Source organism: Somniosus microcephalus, chromosome 1, assembly GCF_052327205.1.
Source record: "Somniosus microcephalus isolate GS21.2 chromosome 1, FLI_Smic_1.0, whole genome shotgun sequence".
Classification (NCBI taxonomy): domain Eukaryota; kingdom Metazoa; phylum Chordata; class Chondrichthyes; order Squaliformes; family Somniosidae; genus Somniosus; species Somniosus microcephalus.
The window spans coordinates 80,581,715-80,600,171 of NC_140987.1; the positions used below are offsets into that span (position 1 = coordinate 80,581,715).

The 18,457-nt window shown below is 46.1% G+C and overlaps 1 protein-coding gene across 2 annotated transcripts in view; it reads left to right on the top strand.

Annotated features, from left to right (window-relative positions):
* The window catches only part of zcchc7 (zinc finger, CCHC domain containing 7), a 408,466-nt gene extending 391,723 nt beyond the window's left edge, over window positions 1–16,743 (top strand). For both annotated transcript variants that reach the window (XM_085983690.1, XM_085983697.1), the window contains exons 7-9: window positions 13,783–13,878; window positions 14,262–14,379; window positions 15,648–16,743. In XM_085983690.1, coding sequence (XP_085839816.1) covers window positions 13,783–13,878; window positions 14,262–14,379; window positions 15,648–16,219 — 786 coding nt within the window. In that variant the 3' untranslated portion in view covers window positions 16,220–16,743. The remainder of the gene's footprint in view (window positions 1–13,782; window positions 13,879–14,261; window positions 14,380–15,647) is intronic.
* The last annotated feature ends 1,714 nt before the right edge of the window (window positions 16,744–18,457 follow it).

The window sequence follows — 18,457 nt, forward strand, 5'->3', positions numbered from 1 at the left end:
AGATAGGCAAAAAGGAAAGGGAGGTGGGGTAGCATTACTGGTTAAAGAAGGGATTAATACAATTGTAATGAAGGATATTAGCTCTGATGATGTGGAATCTGTATGGGTAGAATTGAGAAATACTAAGGGGAAAAAAACATTAGTGGGAGTGGTATATAGACCTCCCAACAGTAAGGCGGAGGTTGGGGATGGCATTAAAAGGGAAATTAAAGAAGCGTGCAATAAGGGCACAGCAGTCATCATGGGTGACTTTAATCTACATATCGATTGGGCCAACCAAATCAGTAACAATACTGTGGAGGAGGAATTCCTGGAGTGTTTACGGGATGGTTTCCTGGACCAATATGTCAAGGAACCAACCAGAGATCAGGCCATCTTAGACTGGGTATTATGTAACGAGAAAGGATTAATTAGCAATCTTGTTGTACGAGGCCCCTTGGGTCTGAGCGATCATAATATGATCGAATTCTTCATTAAGATGGAGAATGAAGTAGTTGACTCAGAGACTAGGGTCCTCAATTTAAATAAAGGAAACTACGATGGTCTGAGGAGCGAGTTGGGTGGATTGATTGGGGAATGGCACTCAAAGGGTTGACGGTGGATAGGCAATGGCAAACATTCAAAGACCGAAGGGATGAGCTACAGAATTTGTTCATCCCAGTTTGGCATAAAAATAAAACAAAAAAGGTGACTCAACCGTGGCTAACAAGGGAAATTAGGGATAGCATAAGATCCAAGGAGAGGACATATAAATTGGCCAGAAAAAGCAATAATCCTGAGGATTGGGAGCAGTTTAGGATTCAACAAAGGAGGACAAAGGGATTAATTAAGAAAGGGAAAATAGAATATGAGAGTAAGCTAGCAAGGAACATAAAAACTGACTGTAAAAGCTTTTATAGATATGTGAAGAGAAAAAGATTGGTGAAGTCAAGCGTAGGTCCCTTACAGTCAGAATCAGGGGAATTTATAATGGGAAACAAAGAAATGGCAGACCAACTAAATTCATACTTTGGTTCTGTCTTCACAAAGGAGGACACAAATAACCTCCCAGAGATGCCAGGGAACATAGGGCCTGATGAAAGGGTGGAACTGAAAGAAATCAGTATTTGTAGGGAAATGGTGCTAGGAAAATTGATGGGACTAAAGGCCGATAAATCCCCAGGGCCTGATAATCTACATCCCAGGGTACTTAAGGAAGTGGCCCTGGAAATAGTAGATGCATTGCTGGTTGATGTAAGAAAAAGGAGTCTTACCATCAAGTAACTTTAAAGTAAGCTTTAAGTAACTTATAAACACACTATATACAAGAGAGGTCTTTACCATGCCTCTGGTAGAAGCCTCTTACAATACTGAACAGACCAGAATTTATACCAGTCCAACAGGAAGTGACACATGACAGGAAGTGAGGTATGTACACAGTTCACAGGAAGTGATGACATAACTTCCCGGAAGTTATTATTATTATCACATTCTTCCCTCCTGCAGGATTAGGAGGCTGTGGTCTACCTTTTGGTCCGCAGTCGCCGAACAAGGAAGAGTCGCACCTGTTTGGATTCCCGTCGTAGAGGGTCGCTGGTCCGCTTACATGCGGTTGGCCATTGGTCAGAGTCTGTGTGGCCTGGATTGCCCTGTGATGGGTCGGGGAGATCATGGCTTCGAGTACGAGCCCCAATAGGTTCAAAGTCGGACTGCCTCTGTTCAGAGGGAGGTGCAGAGCTGGTCTATGGCGGATCAGTACTTTCATGCGCGGTACTGGGAGGGTCGCAACCTTGAGTACGGGGTTCTACCGGCACCAAGCTAGTTGGTGTCCGATCAGGATCCTGGAGAGGGGTACCCGATAGGTCCCAAGAGTTTCCTGGTGAAATGCCATCACCCGATGTCCCACTAGGTCCTGGTGGGCAGGGAGCCAGATCCCGTAATGATACGGTAGATTCTCGGCCCTCGGAATATCGTATGTTTGCATAGGTGGGGTTGGCATCGGTTAGTTCGACCTTGTCTACGAGAGGGTCATTTTTAGACGTCCGAACGTATCTTCGGAGTAATACAGGTCCAGGAGTAGTTAGCCATGACAGGAGTGATGTCCCATGAGATGAGCGACGCTGGAATCCAAAGAACCGCTCATGAGGTGTAGTATTTGTGGCTGTAGAAAGCAGGGACCGTATAGAGTGCAGTGCATCCGGAAGCACTGTTTCCCATTGCTGGTCTGGTAGGCCCCGAGATCTTAAAGCGAGACGTACGGAATTCCAGATGATACCGTTATACCTCTCTACCTGCCCATTTCCGATGGGATGGTATGGTGTTGTTTTGCTTGTCGCAATTCCCCGTTCTGAGAGGTAGTCCTTGAGTTCCCTTGACATAAAGGATGGACCCCGATCTGAGTGAATATAAGCCGGCATGCCACACAGAGAGAAAATACCTGCTCAAGGCAGCAGATTACTGTGGACGCCAGCATATTGGAGCAGGGGAAGGCAAACGGAAAACGTGAATATTCGTCGATCATGGTGAGCAAATATGTGTTCCGAGTTGAAGAGGGCACTGGGCCCTTAAAATCGATGCTAAGTCGTTGCATCGGTTGGGTTGCATGTATGAGTATACCATCTGAGGGGCGGAAGAACTGAGGTTTTAATTCCGCACAAAGCCGGCATTCTGAGCATATTTTCTTTACATCTCCAGTGGAAAAAGGGAGATTCCGTGATCGTACGAAATGTAGCATGCGCGTAACGCCAGGATGACACAATCCATTGTGGACATCCATGAGAGTAGAGGATGACATAGTGGAGCAGAATGCCCGTGTGAGGGTGTCCGGGGCCACATTCTCCTTGCCAGGCCGATAGAGAATGGTATAACCAAAAGAGGCCAGTTCCATTCTCCAAAGTTGTATTTTATTCTTAATTTTGGTTCGTTTTCGATTATCGAGCATGAAGGCGGCTGATCGTTGGTCCGTGATCAATGTAAAGTGCTGGCGAGCTAGAAAATGGTTCCACTTCCATACTGCCTCTATGATGGCTGTGGCTTCTTTCTCAACCGGAGGATAATGTAACTCGGCACCTTGTAAGGTCCTGGACATAAATGCTACAGGACGACTTTCCTGATTCAGAGTAGCTGAGATCGCCACCTCCGAGGCATCACATTCAACCACAAAAGGGAGATTCTCATCGATGGAGTGAAGAGCCGCTTTCTCCAACTGTTTTTTGAGAAGGTTAAAGGCTGCAACAGCTGCTGTTCCCAGTGGAAATGATCTAGCATGCAGCAAGGGTTGGATTTTGTCCGAAAAATGAGGAATCCATTTAGCGTAGTATGCAAACAGACCGAGAGCCCGACGTAAAGAAGCCGGATTCTTAGGTGACGGGAGCTCTTGGAGCGGGCGAAGTCTTTCTGGGTCTGGCTTAATGATACCATTGCCTACGCAGTAGCCAAGGATGTTGATGGTCGGTTGCGACTCAACAGATTTGGATTCATTCAGGGTCAAATTACGGCGATGGAGGGCATCCCGAAATTTTTGGAGGTTGGCGTCGTGCTCCCGTTGATCGTGACCTGCAATGGTAATGTTATCAAGATAGGGAAAAGTGTCCCTTAGGTTTTCCTGCTTAACCAGGCCATCCATTGCCCGTTGGAAGACAGCCACTCCATTAGTAACCCCGAATGGGAGGCGACGAAATTGGTACAGCCGTCCATTAGCCTCAAAGGCCGTGTACTGCTTATCTGAGACCTTCAAGGGTACCTGATGATAGGCACTTTTCAAATCGTAAGTTGAGAACACTTTGTATTCGGCCAGTTTATTAACCATATCATCAATGCATGGCAATGGGTAGGCGTCCAAGTCGGTATATTGATTGATGGTTTGCGAATAATCGATGCATAGTCACTGTTTGTGAGGTTTTAGAGGGTTCTTGACAATGACGACTTGAGCCCGCCAGGGCGACGAACATGGTTCGATGATATCCTCTGCTAGAAGTCGAGAGATTTCAGCCGCAATAAAAGATTGGTCTTCCTGATTAAAGCGCCGCGATTTCGTTATTATTGGTTTGCATCGAGGCGGAATACTGGCAAATAATGAGGGTTCATCAAGTGAAGCTGCTGACAATGCACAAAACGGTAATTTAGACGGTATATTAGAAATAGTAAGTCCGGGTTTGGACCCACCAAACTCAATGGTGAGTTTCTTATGCTGTTTTTGGAAGTCCAGCCCTAAGAGGAGATCACTACATAAGTCCTTGAGCACCGAAAGTCAGGTGGAGGGATACATACGACCATGAAGTTTCATATCAACAACACAAAAGCCGGAGATTCTGGTATTAAGTGATGACTGAGCCATCGCAATTGCCTGGTCCGATGGGAAGACATGTAGTTTCAATTTCGCAACAACCTGTCCCTTAATGAAACTATCAGTACTTCCTGAGTCAATTAAGGCATCTAAGGTATGCCCTTTAATTGAAATTTTTGTGGCTGCATGAGACAGGTTCTGTGGGCAAGCAGCTGTAATTGGTGTCGTTGCACAGAGAGTGGCTAAAACTCTCGGTGTGCTTCTTCGGGAGAGAGCTAGAGAGGAAGCTTGATAGGTCCTGGCTGGAGCATCTTGATAGGCCCTAATTGGGGCAGTTCGGTAGGCCTTAGCTGGATTGGCCCTCGTAGAGGCCCTTGATAGGCAAACTTTAGCAAAGTGTCCTTTTTTTTTTGCAATAACTGCAGATTGCATTGCGAGCAGGGCAGGTTTTCCTAGGGTGAAAAGCATCTCCACAAAAGAAGCATTCCTTCCTAGATTGCCAAGAGGCTGCTAAAGTGGGGTCATCCTCCTCTTCTTCATCAGAATTATCAGAATTAGATTCCCCCATGATAGGGTTCACCTGAGACCGCTTGAATTGTCTGGTTGCAGCTACAGCAGCAGATCGAGATCTGGGCAGCTGATCTGCATTTCTCTTTGCCAAATCCAGAGAACAAGCTAGGTCAAAAGCTTTTTGTAGCTCAAGTGTTTTACTTTCTAGTAGACGCTGGCGTATAAATGGAGAGGCAATCCTGCAGATGAAAGCATCACGAATCATTTCTTTGCGGTACAGCTTAGCTGAGGCTGCCTGAAAGTTACAATCTATGCTGAGCCTGCGAAGTTCTTGCAGGAATTTGTTAATTGATTCCCCTGGCCCTTGTTGGGCTGTGGCCAGTAGATGTCTAGCATAGACCTCATTTGGGGTCTTGGCATACAGTTTCTTAAGTGCCCGAATCACCTCGTCGTAATTATCCCATTCATCAACATATTCGAACACCTTTGGGGTCACATAATTGATAAGTATCCTCAATCTAGCAGGAGCATCCGCTTTATATTCATCCAGAAAATTCTCAAAAGTACGGTACCAATGCTTCCATACCCTGCCAGCTGCTGGTGTATTCGGGTCCAAGTCCAGACGAATAGGTCTAAGGATTCTCTCCATGATGGGTGGTTCCCTGGATCCTTAACTCCGAGTTTGTCTGAAGGTCTAGTATTTGTGAGTGTAAATATTTAAGTTACTTAAATTGATGTAAGAAAAAGGAGTCTTACCATCAAGTAACTTTAAAGTAAGCTTTAAGTAACTTATAAACACACTATATACAAGAGAGGTCTTTACCATGCCTCTAGTAGAAGCCTCTTACAATACTGAACAGACCAGTATTTATACCAGTCCAACAGGAAGTGACATATGACAGGAAGTGAGGTATGTACACAGTTCATAGTTCACAGTTCACAGGAAGTGATGACATAACTTCCCGGAAGTTATTATTATTATCACACTCGTCATCTTCCAGAACTCGATAGACTCTGGAACAGTACCCATGGATTGGAGGGTAGCTAATGTTACCCCACTATTCAAAAAAGGTGGTAGAGAAAAAGCGGGGAATTATAGACCGGTAAGCCTGACATCGGTAGTGGGGAAAATGCTAGAATCTATTATAAAAGATGTAATAGCAGAGCACTTGGTAAGCAGTGACAGGATTGGACAAAGTCAACATGGATTTACAAAAGGTAAATCATGCTTGACTAATCTACTGGAATTTTTTGCGGATGTAACTGGTAAAATAGATAAGGGAGAACCAGTGGATGTGGTGTATTTGGACTTTCAGAAGGCTTTCGATAAGGTCCCACATAAGAGATTAGCGTGCAAAATTAAGGCACATGGGATTGGGGGCAAGGTATTGACTTGGATAGAGAACTGGTTGGCGGACAGAAAGCAAAGAGTTGGAATAAACGGGTCGTTTTCCGAGTGGCAGGCAGTGACTAGTGGGGTACCGCAAGGATCGGTCCTAGGACCCCAGCTGTTCACAATATATATTAATGATCTGGACGAGGGAATTGGATGTAATATCTCCAAATTTGCAGACGACACAAAGCTGGGTGGGAGGGTAAGCTGTGAGGAGGATGTCATGAAACTCCAGTACGATTTGGACAGATTGGGTGATTGGGCAGAAACATGGCAAATACACTATAATGTGGATAAATGTGAGGTTATCCACTTTGGTGGCAAAAACAGGAAGGCAGATTATTATTTGAATGGCAATAGATTGGGAGAAGGGGAAGTGCAAAGAGACCTGGGTGTTCTTGTGCACCAGTCGCTGAAGGTAAGTATGCAGGTGCAGCAGGCGGTTAAGAAGGCAAATGGTATGTTGGCCTTCGTAGCAAGAGGGTTCGAGTACAGGAACAAGGATGTCTTGCTACAGTTGTACAGGGCCTTGGTGAGACCGCACCTTGAGTACTGTGTGCAGTTTTGGTCGCCTTACCTGAGGAAGGACGTTCTTGCCATGGAAGGAGTGCAGCGAAGATTCACCAGGCTGATACCTGGGATGGCAGGAATGACGTATGAGGAGAGATTGTGTCGATTGGGCTTATACTCACCGGAGTTTAGAAGATTGAGAGGGGATCTCATCGAAACTTATAAAATTCTGTCAGGCCTGGACAAACTAGATGCAGGAAGGATGTTTATGATGGCCGGGGAGTCCAGAACCAGGGGTCATAGTCTAAGAATAAGGGGTAAGCCATTTAGGACTGAAATGAGGAGGAATTTCTTCACCAAGAGAGTGGTGAACCTGTGGAATTCTCTGCCACAGAGGGCGATGGAGGCCAGTTCATTAAATATATTCAAAAAAGAGTTGGATATATTTCTTAAGGCTAAAGGGATCAAGGGATATGGGGAGAAGGCAGGGACAGGGTACTGAATTTGGATGATCAGCCATGATCTCATTGAATGGCGGAGCAGGCTCGAAGGGCCGAATGGCCTACTCCTGCTCCTATCTTCTATGTTTCTTGGGAAACCCCTCTCGCCACCTTCACTGAGCGCTTCCTCAACTGAGGCATATACCAGAATCATGGGAGCCATTTATTTCCTTCCCTTCTGAGCATTAGATGAGGAAGAAGACCAGCTGCAGCACCAGCAGAACCATGAACATCAGCAGCACCAACATCAGCAACAACAACAGGAGCGCCAAGCTGCTGCTCACCCACCCGAAGCTGCACAGGCCAGAAGGGGCCAGCGCATGGAAGCCCGTCGGCGCAGGAGATACCCCCAAACAGGGACTACAGACACAGGGTCAGCTATCTCAACATGTCTGAGCAGCAGTGCCAAAGGCGGCTCCGACTTTCGCAAGAGGTAGTGGGTGACATCTGCGCAATGCTGCAACAAGACCTGGAGCCCAGAGGACCAGGTGGACACCCCTTTCCAGTGGCCATCAAAGTCACCACCGCACTCAACTTTTTTGCCTCAGGCTCACTCCAGGGATCAGCGGCATCTTCCAGACGGCCGCACACACTTGCATCACGCAGGTAACCGATGCCCTCTTTGCCATCGCACACAATCACATCCATTTCACCAAGGATCAAGCTAGTGTCATGGCGCGTGGGGTTGGATTAGGTCATCTGGCAGGCTTTCCAAGGGTGCAGGGCGTCGTTGACTGCACACGTGGCCCTTAAGGCACCCCATCGCAATCCAGGTATTTTTGTCAACCGCAAGGGCTTCCACTCCCTTAACGTTCAGCTGGTGTGTGACCACAAGAAGGAAATTTTGCATGTTTGTACCAAGTACCCTGGCAGTTGCCATGACTCCTTTATACTGCGCCAGTCTGGTGTGCCTCTGCTCTTCAGTCCGCCAGACCAACTTAACGGATGGCTACTTGGAGACAAGGGCTATCCCCTGAGGAAATTGCTAATCACGCCGTTGAGGAGGCCAGTCATCGAAGCTGAGGAGCGCTACAACTCCAGCCACATGTCCACCAGATCCATTATCGAGCAATCCATCGGTTTGCTGAAGATGCGCTTCAGATGTCTGGATAGATCAGGTGGAGCCCTGCAGTACTTAGCAGCCAGGGTCTCCAGAATCGTCAGATGAGGAGGAGGAGGAGGAGAGCAAAAACGAACATCTTGCAGAGACCCATCAACCAGCGGCAGCAGTACGCGAGAACATAGCTGCCCGGGATGCAAGGAACACATTCATCTTTGCCAGATTTGTTTAGCCTAGCTACTCAAGGACTTTTGCCTCGCATCTTCTTACCTGAGCATCGACAATGGCCAAGAACCAGCTGACTCCTAGCAATTTGACCACCATAATGACAATGCCAAGTAATCCTAAGCCCTCAATGTGAAAGTCCCATTTGCGAAATGACACACGCCACAACTACAGCAGTAGCCATCAGATTTTTTATTAACATTATTGATCTGATGGCTTTTTCACATAAAACATCAAATTTCACCCAAGTGAAGACTACCCTTGTGACTATTTGTGCAGTATCTTTCTCTTATGCATGCTCCTACGTGGTGCTTCCCCTGTGGCTTCAGCAGATGTGGAGGCCCCTTGCTCACTTTCCTGCTGCTCCTGTCTCGACACCTTTGGCGGGTGTCCTCTGGGGTTGCGAACCTGTGAGGGCTCGTCAACAGTCTGCTGCTCCTGCGGCTGTGCAGGGGTTGAGACGCCGAACTCAGCTGGGTGTGGATTCTGGTGGGGCTCTGACCGAGGGCTCTGCAGTGGCATGGAAGTGTGAGCGCTTGGAGAGGAGCCCCCACTTCCTTGATGTCTGGCACCAACTTCCCTCTCATGGGTCAGGTCCCCCTCAGCGCTTGCAAGTGGCTTGAGAGCACCTTGCTGCACATCAGGGGGGCCATGGGGACCCGTATCTGCACTGGCAGTCCTACTCAGAAGGACTTCCATGAAGGTCTGGTTTCTCTGCTCAATAGATGCCCATCGCTCCTCCAGAGATGTCATTCTATTCTGAGCACTCACCATGTTTTCTGCACTCTGGCGACTTATCACCTCCATGGAGGTTGCCATCCTTTCCATGATGATGCGTTCATGCGCCAATGACTCCACAAAGGCTCTGCTCATGTTTGCTATGGACTCCTCCATTCGCTCCACACTTGCAGCGGCCCTGGAGACAAAACCTGCCAGAGACTCCTGCATCTGTTCCTGGAGTTCCAGAACCGCTGATCTTGTGGATGGACCCAGAGGCAGAGGGTCAACATGCAGCTGAGCCGAGCTGGCAGAGTCCTGCGCCCTCCGCCGAGGACTCTCCACTGCTGTCCCTGTCTCCACAATCTGCTGATGCTCACTTGTGAGCTGTGATACACCAGGTGCCAACACTACTCTATGTCCTGAAGGTCCCACCGAGGTGTGAGTGTCTGCGCTGGTGCTGGGTGCAGTGAATTCTGCTGACGCTGTGCCCTCGGAGGTTGCAGCTTCCTCTGAGGAGTCTGGAAGCTCAGGCTCTTCCTCCTGGACAGTGGGGACGGGGGCTCTCGATGGTCCTGTGGGGGAGTAAAGGAAAGAGTTAGAGATGTGAGGTCAAAGTTACATGCACATTGCATATTGCAGATGATCATAAGTCCATCTGTTGGAGCTTCAGAATCATTATCAGCGACTCATGCAATGTCAGTGAGAGAGATGTAAAACTATTCTGTCACCAGCTTGCTGTGATGCACTCGTCTGTCCATCCCCCCACTTGCGCATCATCTTCCACTCCGACGATTTCCAGGACTGCCTCCTCCCAGGGGGTGAGCTGGGCTACTGATGGTGGCCCTCCTCCTGTCCTGGCTCTTTCCCTTTTATTGCAAGCTCTCTTTTCCTGCAATGAGGGAGACAAGTGGAGTTTGAGTGAGAATGAAGGAGTGAGTGTAGAGATTCCATAGCATAGATACTTAGAAGGAGACAAAGATGGAGTGAGGTGGCAAGACCAAGGGCCCTCCCTGTGTGTTGTCAGTTGTTTTCATAGCATCACAGTGATGGGGAGTGTGAGGGCTGCATAGTCGAATAGTTAGGTGAATGTGAGCATAGAGAGAAAGGGAATGGGTAAGGGTGCATGGATGTCAGTGTCAAGTGGGATGTGGAGGAAGAGATTGCTAAAGCTGAGTGCTGGTGAGGAAAGGCAATGGGGATCAGATTGAGGGTGATGGGAAATGCATACTCACTTTTCCAATACGCACAAGGTCATGAAATCTCTTCCTGCACTGTAACCAGGTTCTGCGGGTAACCATTAAGGAGTTGACCTCCTCTGCCACTTGCAGCCGCACAGCCTTGGTCTGCTGGGGAGGCTTCTTCCTCCCTGATGAAGGGAAGAGCACCTCCTTATGAGATCTAGCTCCCTCAACCAGAGCCTGCAGGGCAACGTCGCCGAACCTGGGAGCAGCCCTAGGTCTGTCGCTGGCCATTGTGACTACAGGTTCCTCTAACAGTAAATGCCAAAAGGTTGGCAGCCTGCAGAAGAAGCAAGGCTTGTTGCAGACCTTAAATGCAGCAGCAATGATGACATCATAAAATGCGACTTTCTGACTGGAAAACTCATTTGCCAAGGGTTCCCACACGCTGGAACTCAATTGGACAATTAAGTTAAAATAGCATCAATTTCCCACATCGATTTATATTCGTGTGGATAACACGAAATGCGGATTTCACAACACCAACCCGCCCCTGAATGAAAATCCAGCCCCATGTGTCTGTCTTCGCAGAAGAAGACGCAAAAAACCTCCCGGAAATAGTGGAGAACAAAGGGTCTAGCGAGAATGAGGAACTGAAAGAAATGAGTATTAGTAAAAGAAAGTACTGGATAAATTAATGGGACTGAAAGCCGATAAATCCCCTGATGGCCTACATCCTAGTGTTTTAAGAGGTGGCTATAGAGATAATGGATACATTGGTTGTCATCTTCCAAAATTCCATAGATTCTAGAACAGTTCCCGCGGATTGGAAGGTAGTTAAGAAAGGAGGGAGAGAGAAAACGGGGAACTACAGACCAGTTAGCCTGACATCAGTTGTAGGGAAAATGCTAGAATCTATTATTAAGGACGTGGTAACAGGGCACTTAGAAAATAATAATAGGTTTGGGCAGAGTCAACATGGATTTATGAAAGGGAAATCATGTTTGATGAATCTGTTAGATTCTTTGAGGTTGTAACTAGCAGAATAGATGAGGGGGAACCAGTGGATGTGGTGTATTTGGATTTTCAGAAGGCATTCGCTAAGGTGCCACACAAGAGGTTATTAAATAAAATTAGGGCTCATGGGATTGGGGGTAATATACTAGCATGGATTGAGGATTGGTTAACGGACAGAAAACAGAGAGTAGGAATAAATGGGTCATTTTCGGGTTGGCAGGCTGTAACTAGTGGGGTACCGCAAGGATCAGTGCTTGGGCCTCAGCTATTCACAATCTATATCAATGATTTGGATGAGGGGACCAAATGTAATATATCCAAGTTTGCTGATGATACAAAGCTAGGTGGGAATGTAAGTTGTGAGGAGGATGCAAAGAGGCTTCAAGGGGATATAGACAAGCTAAGTGAGTGGGCAAGAACATGGCAAATGGAATATAATGTGGAGAAATGTGAAGTTATCCACTTTGGTAGGAAAAATAGAAAAGCAGAGTATTTTTTTAAATGGTGAGAGATTGGGAAATGTTGGTATTCAGAGGGACCTGGGTGTCCTTGTACACGAATCACATGCAGGTACAGCAAGCACTTAGGAAAGCAAATGGTATGTTGGCCATTATTACAAGAGGATTTGAGTATAAGAGTAAAGATGTCTTACTGCAATTATATAGAGCCCTGGTGAGACCACACCTGGAGTATTGTGTACAGTTTTGGTCTCCTTACCTAAGGAAGGATATACTTGCCATAGAGGGAGTGCAACGAAGGTTCACCAGACTGATTCCTGGGATGGGGAGGATTGTCCTGTGAGGAGAGATTGAGTCGACTAGGCCTATATTCTCTAGAGTTTAGAAGAATGAGAGGTGATCTCATTGAAACATGCAAAATTCTTACAGGGCTTGACAGGGTAGATCTAGGGAGGATGTTTCCCCTGGCTGGGGAGTCTAGAACCAGGGGCCACAGTCTCAGAATAAGGGGTCGGCCATTTAGGACTGAGATGAGGAGAAATTTCTTCACTCAGAGGGTGATGAATCTTTGGAATTCTCTACCCCGGAGGGCTGTGGCGGCTCAGTTGTTGAGTATATTCAAGACAGAGATCGATAGATTTTTGGATATTAAGCGAATCAAGGGATATGGGGATAGTGCAGGAAAGTGGAGTTGAGGTCGAAGATCAGCCATGATCTTATTGAATGGCGGAACAGGCTCGAGGGGCCAAATGGCCTACTCCTGCTCCTATTTCTTATGTTCTTATGAGATATGGGATGCTAGTCCATGATGGCAAAGATGCGGAGATTTGTCCTTTTTGACCAGTAATGCAGTCAAGACTCTTTCAAGATGTAAACAAAAGACTGCTTGGCTGGTGTGGCGAGGTGTGACTACTGGTGCTTTGCGTGTTTTACCGCTGATTATGCAGAATTGTCAGTGCTAAACCAATCTCATTGCTAGAACATATGGCAAATAAGTCACCAACTCTCACAGTCCCACTGAAAGAAATCAAGTAAGGGATGAATACAGGTTTGTTCACTACCTGCTCATTAAGAATAGTTCACAGATAGCTAATATATCTATGTAATTACTCCTGTACAAATACTAGTAATGGTACACATGTCAAAGGTTTTTCTGGATTTGTAGGTGAGTAAAGTAATTGTTAAGTCTCCTGTAGAGCCTTGTATTCATGTAATTCAAATCAGCAGAAACACCAGTGACATAGCACAGCAGTAATCCTCCTACTACATACTACTAGTAACAATTCTGTTTACAGATAACCAATCCTTTTATGTTGGACGAGGGGTTCAGTATCTGCCACAATTTGCTATGCTCTTGTTACTAAAAAAAACCCTGACATTTTAACAATTTTTTTGGGGGGGGTGGGAGGGAATTAAATATTTTTAACTTATGAAGTGTAACTGTCAATCCTGATACTTGTCCCTGTAATTAAGCCCCCTTTTAAAAATAAACATTAGAGCTATTAAAGTTTATAGCACAGAGGGAGGCCATTCAGCCCATCATGTGTGTGCTGGCTCTTTGCTGGAGCAATCAAAATGAATCCCACTGCCCCATGGTCTCCTCATAGCCCTGTATCTTCCACTGCTTCAAATATTTAGCTGATTTTCTCTTAAAAACACAACACAGAACTGCCTACTGTGTTGGCAGTAAGCTATCAGTCAGACAATAATGCGGCCTGGTTTGTGAAATTGGCTTCAAGATTGGGGTTAAGGCACACTGCTGTGGTATAGTTAAGGGAGTTTTACTTTGCGTCTGACCATGATGTACTTAACCTGATGATAGCGGCTGGCCAAAATGGAAAAGTAGTTCTCATGTGGATGAGCCCCAAAATGTAATTCTTTTACAGTGACAGTTGTTTCTGAATGATTCTTCAGATTGTTAGTAAATTGTCACTTTCCATGTTGCAGACCAACCGAGGACCAATTGTAAATGGATATTCGCAGCCAGTTGAGAAGAGATCTGTGTATTGCTACAATTGCGCAAAGAGAGGACATTATGGCTATGTAAGCTTTAAACATTGAATTTTATACAGTCACAATTTGAGTGTGTCAATTGTACTGCATTTTTATAAAGTGTAATTAAAACAAACCCAATGACTGTAAAATTGCATTTTGGAGGTTTGCCAGAAATCGGGTGAATTCAGAAAGTACAATCTGAAATGTTACTGTTTTAGAGAGTTCAGTTTCAAAATATATTTACTCAGATGTTGCTGCCCGTTTGCACCAGGGTGCCAATTACTGATGACTTCCAATTCACTGACACCCGGTGGGTGGGGAGAGAGATGGGGAAATTTGCATAAACAATCAGCTATTTGCTAGTCTTCTAAATTGGGTATGGAATTCATGTTCATATTTATACTAAAGAACAGTATTTTGGTGATTTTCAGGAATGTTCAAGCAAATGGATGAATAATCATACCTTTCCTACATCGCCATTTGTGTATTACTATGATACAGAGCACGACATAAAAAAGAGAGAGTGGAGGTTACAGAGGAGGGTTGAAGGTTAGTCCTTTTATATATTTTATATATTAGATATAACTGGCATCAATCTCTGAAAAGAAACTGGTTAGTCATGAATTCTTGATTTGTAATGTGTGTTGCAACTAATATTCCCTTTAATTTTTTGGGTGCGTGGCCCCTTTAATGGGCTGCAAAGCCCATTCAAAATACCGCGCGTGCGCATTTTTTCCTATTTGAAAGCCGACGAGCCAGCTGCACGGGAGCTGCAGAGTGCTGCGCTGCTTAAAGGAAACATTGGTTGCAACATAGAGCACTGTGGAATGGAGGCAATCCCAATCTCAACTACCCTGCTGTATGGGAGATAATCTGCTGAGCAGCGACAGCAGGCTGCTGTCACAGGACACTGCAAATGACCAGCTGAAGAGTAGCATTATGAGAGCCCTGGGAGGAGGTCGTGCATGAGAACCAGGGCGACCTGTGATACCCTTGCCTAACAAAAGATCTACCGGTCTCAGTAATGAAAATTTCAATTGACCAGTATCCACAGCCTTTTGGGGGAGAGAGAGTTCTAGATTTCAACGACCCCTTGTGTGAAAAATGCTTCCTGATTTCACTCCTGAATGGCCTAGCTCTCATTCTAAGACCGTGTCCGCTTGTTCTGGATTCCCCATCAGAGGAAATAGTTTCTCTGCAACTACCCTGTTGAATCCCTTTATCATTTTAAACACCTCAATCAGATTGCTCTTTAACCTTCTAAACCAAGTTTATGCAACCTAGCAGTACTAGCATTGATAATACATTAGCCGACTGGTTATTGAACTAGACTTGCAACCCAGAGGTCGTGAGTTCAAATCCCACCATGGCAATTTGTGAAACTGAGTTCAATAAATCTGATAATTTGTGGACTGGCACTCGAAAATTATCATTAAGCTGCTAGATTGTTGTAAAAACCCAACTGGTTCAGTAATATCCTTTGGGGAAGGGAATCTGTCACCTGCACCTGGTCTGGCTCCAGTCCCACGCTATGTGGTTAACTCTTAATGCCCTCAGGGAAATTAGGGATGGGCCATGAGTGTCGCCCCCATCCCAAGAACAAATTTTTTAAAATAATGACACAGTACATATAAACTGTATTTATTGGAGTAAATGTTCTTCAACTAGTTTGAATGCAGCAAAGAAAATGCGACAATTGGCGTCAATACCTGGAACCTTCACTTTCCACTTTGTATTTTTGACATGATCACAGCACATATGAAAAATAATGAAAGTCAAGTTTCTTGAGTATTAATTTTGACTGTTTTCCCCTCCAGAACTTCAAGATGCTGGGCTTCTGGAAACCTGCTTTCCAACTAAGAGATGGCGCAGGGAGACTGCAAGTGAGAATTCACTTTCCAAGAAAACGAAGAAAAAAAGGAAGCGAGAGCTGCTGAAGAAAAAAAGGCTAGAACAAGAGGGAAGAGAGGTCACGAGAAACAATAGGACGGCGAAACGTCGCCATCGGGCCTTCCCCTTTCCCAGAAGTTTCAGTGAAGGTGGTGAAGAGGATTTTCCAAGAGAATTTGCAGCGCAGTCAGTAGCAATTAATGCCCCACAGTACAAAACCCACCAGAGCCCTCTGTTGTTTATGCGCAGTAATATCACACAAACTGAGGGACATCTGAGTCCAACAAGGAAAAAGAGGAACAAGACAAGGAAAAAGAAAAAGCACACAGAAGGAGAGACTATAGAGGTGGCAAAGAAAAGGAGGAAAAGGGCTAAGAAAACAAAAATACATGTGAAAGAAGGAATGCTGTTAGTCCCAGATGATGCTTTAATAATAAAACAGAAACAAAAGAAGCGCAAGAAACATTCTAAAACTAAATCTCGGGAATCTGTAGACTAATATGAAATAGTGAATAGTTGCAATTGTTTCTGAGAGCATAGCAGCTACACAGCAATAATTAAATACTTGTTTTTAACGTAAAAAACATGGTCCTAATTCACTGTGACACGGAGTTCATGGGTTCGCACCCACACAGAGTTCCAGATGTCGCTAGGCTATTAGGTGATGCTAAGCAAAAGCTAGGTTTCTCCCAGAGGGAGGGTGGGTAAATTTTGAGTGTGATTCATCCTGGGCTGCGTTTGCACAGTCTGGGGGGAGCGAGGCACTGAAGCCTGAGTGCCGGCCATCTGTACAGACTCTAAGCCAAGGCCTGATGTACAGTGCAAAGGAAAGGAGCAACTTACCATTTTTCCTTACAGATTAATAATTTTGTTTGATGCGGTTTAGATAAACTTTTCATGTTTGCTGCACGCTGTAGTTAGATTCTAGTTTATTACTTTGGTTACCTATAATCAGTAAAATGACTGCTTTAACTTGTATTATTGCTTGTACTCAGTTTACAAGTTATTAAATATTTCAGCATTCATCTTTGCATAGCAAATTTGTTCAAGCAATATATAGGGATAGATTTTCATCTTTACCACACTTGCAGTAATCTGGCAGAGCGATGTTGCCTGTACGTTATATTTTGCTATCTTGTTCTGTTTAATCCTGAGATAATTATTTAAAGATGATGGGCTAAAAATTCGATTACGTAGCGCCCGTGTTTGGGTGCCATTTTGGGTCAAAATTGGCGTCCGAGCCGCGCGCACAATTCTGGTGCGGGCTGCGCCGGATGGCATCTTGGTGAGGGCATTGGCATCAGCACTGGGAGCTGATTTGATGCCAGTGCTGCCATTTTCGTCCTCAACGCTGGAAATAACACCCTGTGTTAACCTTGCGCAGCTGAACATACGTTCAGCAGCTGCAAGGACCTCCCTACCAGCGATATTTAAAGGGATCAACAACCATTCTCAGGTCAGTTGCTGATTAATTTCCACTGGCTCGGTGTAAGTTTGTGGAAATGTTTGGAGTTTCCTAGAGTTTAAAGTTGGTGAGGTGACAGGGAGTGGTGCTGCAAGTGGAGAAGGCCTTGCTTCTGACTTCAGGGTTCTGGTCAGACAACTTGCACCATGGGGAAGCAAGCTAACCTGGCAAAGCCACGTGCTCCCAGTCATGGGTGCTCTAGTTGTCATCCCACTTGGCCTGCAGCATGACGGGGAGATGGAGCAGAGGCAGCAAAGAAGAGGACAAACTCCTCGCAGAGGGAGAGAAGGTCTCTCACAGCAGGAGACCTTACCCACCTAGGGTCTTCCGAAAGCAATTCTCTTACCTCAAACTGAGCCAGGAACAGTGTGTGAGGCGTCTGCACATTATGAAGGAGGTGCTCACAGAACTCTGCCACCTCTTGCAACCAGACCTACAACCTCACCAGAGCAAAGACAGAGCTGCCAGTGGCTGTGAAGGTGACTGTGGCTCTGAATTTCTTCTCACTGGGATCATTCCAGGCTGGAGCAGATGACATCTGTAACATCTCCTAGTTCGCTGTCCACTGCTGCAGGAGAGGAGACTTCATTGTCTTCTCTCTGACCAGAGAAAAGCAGGCGGAGTGTGCACGTGACTTTGCTCGGTTAGCTTGCTTCCCCGTGGTGCAGGGCACCATCAACTGCGCACACATGGCTTTGCGGGCACCGCATCTAAATGCTGAGATGTATCGCAACCGGAAAGGTCACCACTCGCTGATTGTGCAGTTGGTATGCGCCCATGGTCAGCACATCATGATGGTGAATGCCCGGTATCCTGGCAGCAGTCAGTATGCTTTTATTCTGCGCCAGTCTGCTGTTCCCTCAATCTTTGAACCACCATGACAAACCAGAGGGTAGCTGCTGGGTGACAAGAGCTATCCGCTGACCACCTGGCTTATGACTCCGCTCCACAAACCAACCACACGCAGCATGCATACACTGAGAGTCATGTTGCCACAAGGAATCTGATAGAGCAGACCTTTGGCGTCCTTAAGCAATGCTTCTGCCGCCTGGACCGCTCTGGAGGAGCCCTATGGTACTCATCAGATCGTGTCTCAAGATTCATCGTGGTCTGCTGCATGCTCCACAACCTCGGCATTATGAGGATACAGCCAACAGGCATACGGCGACCAACTGAGGAGGAGGAGGCAACCCTGACAGCCACTTTCTGCCCGGGCTGCCCGTGATCAACTCATCCGACTGCGATACAAGTGAAGGCAACCCCAATTCCTCA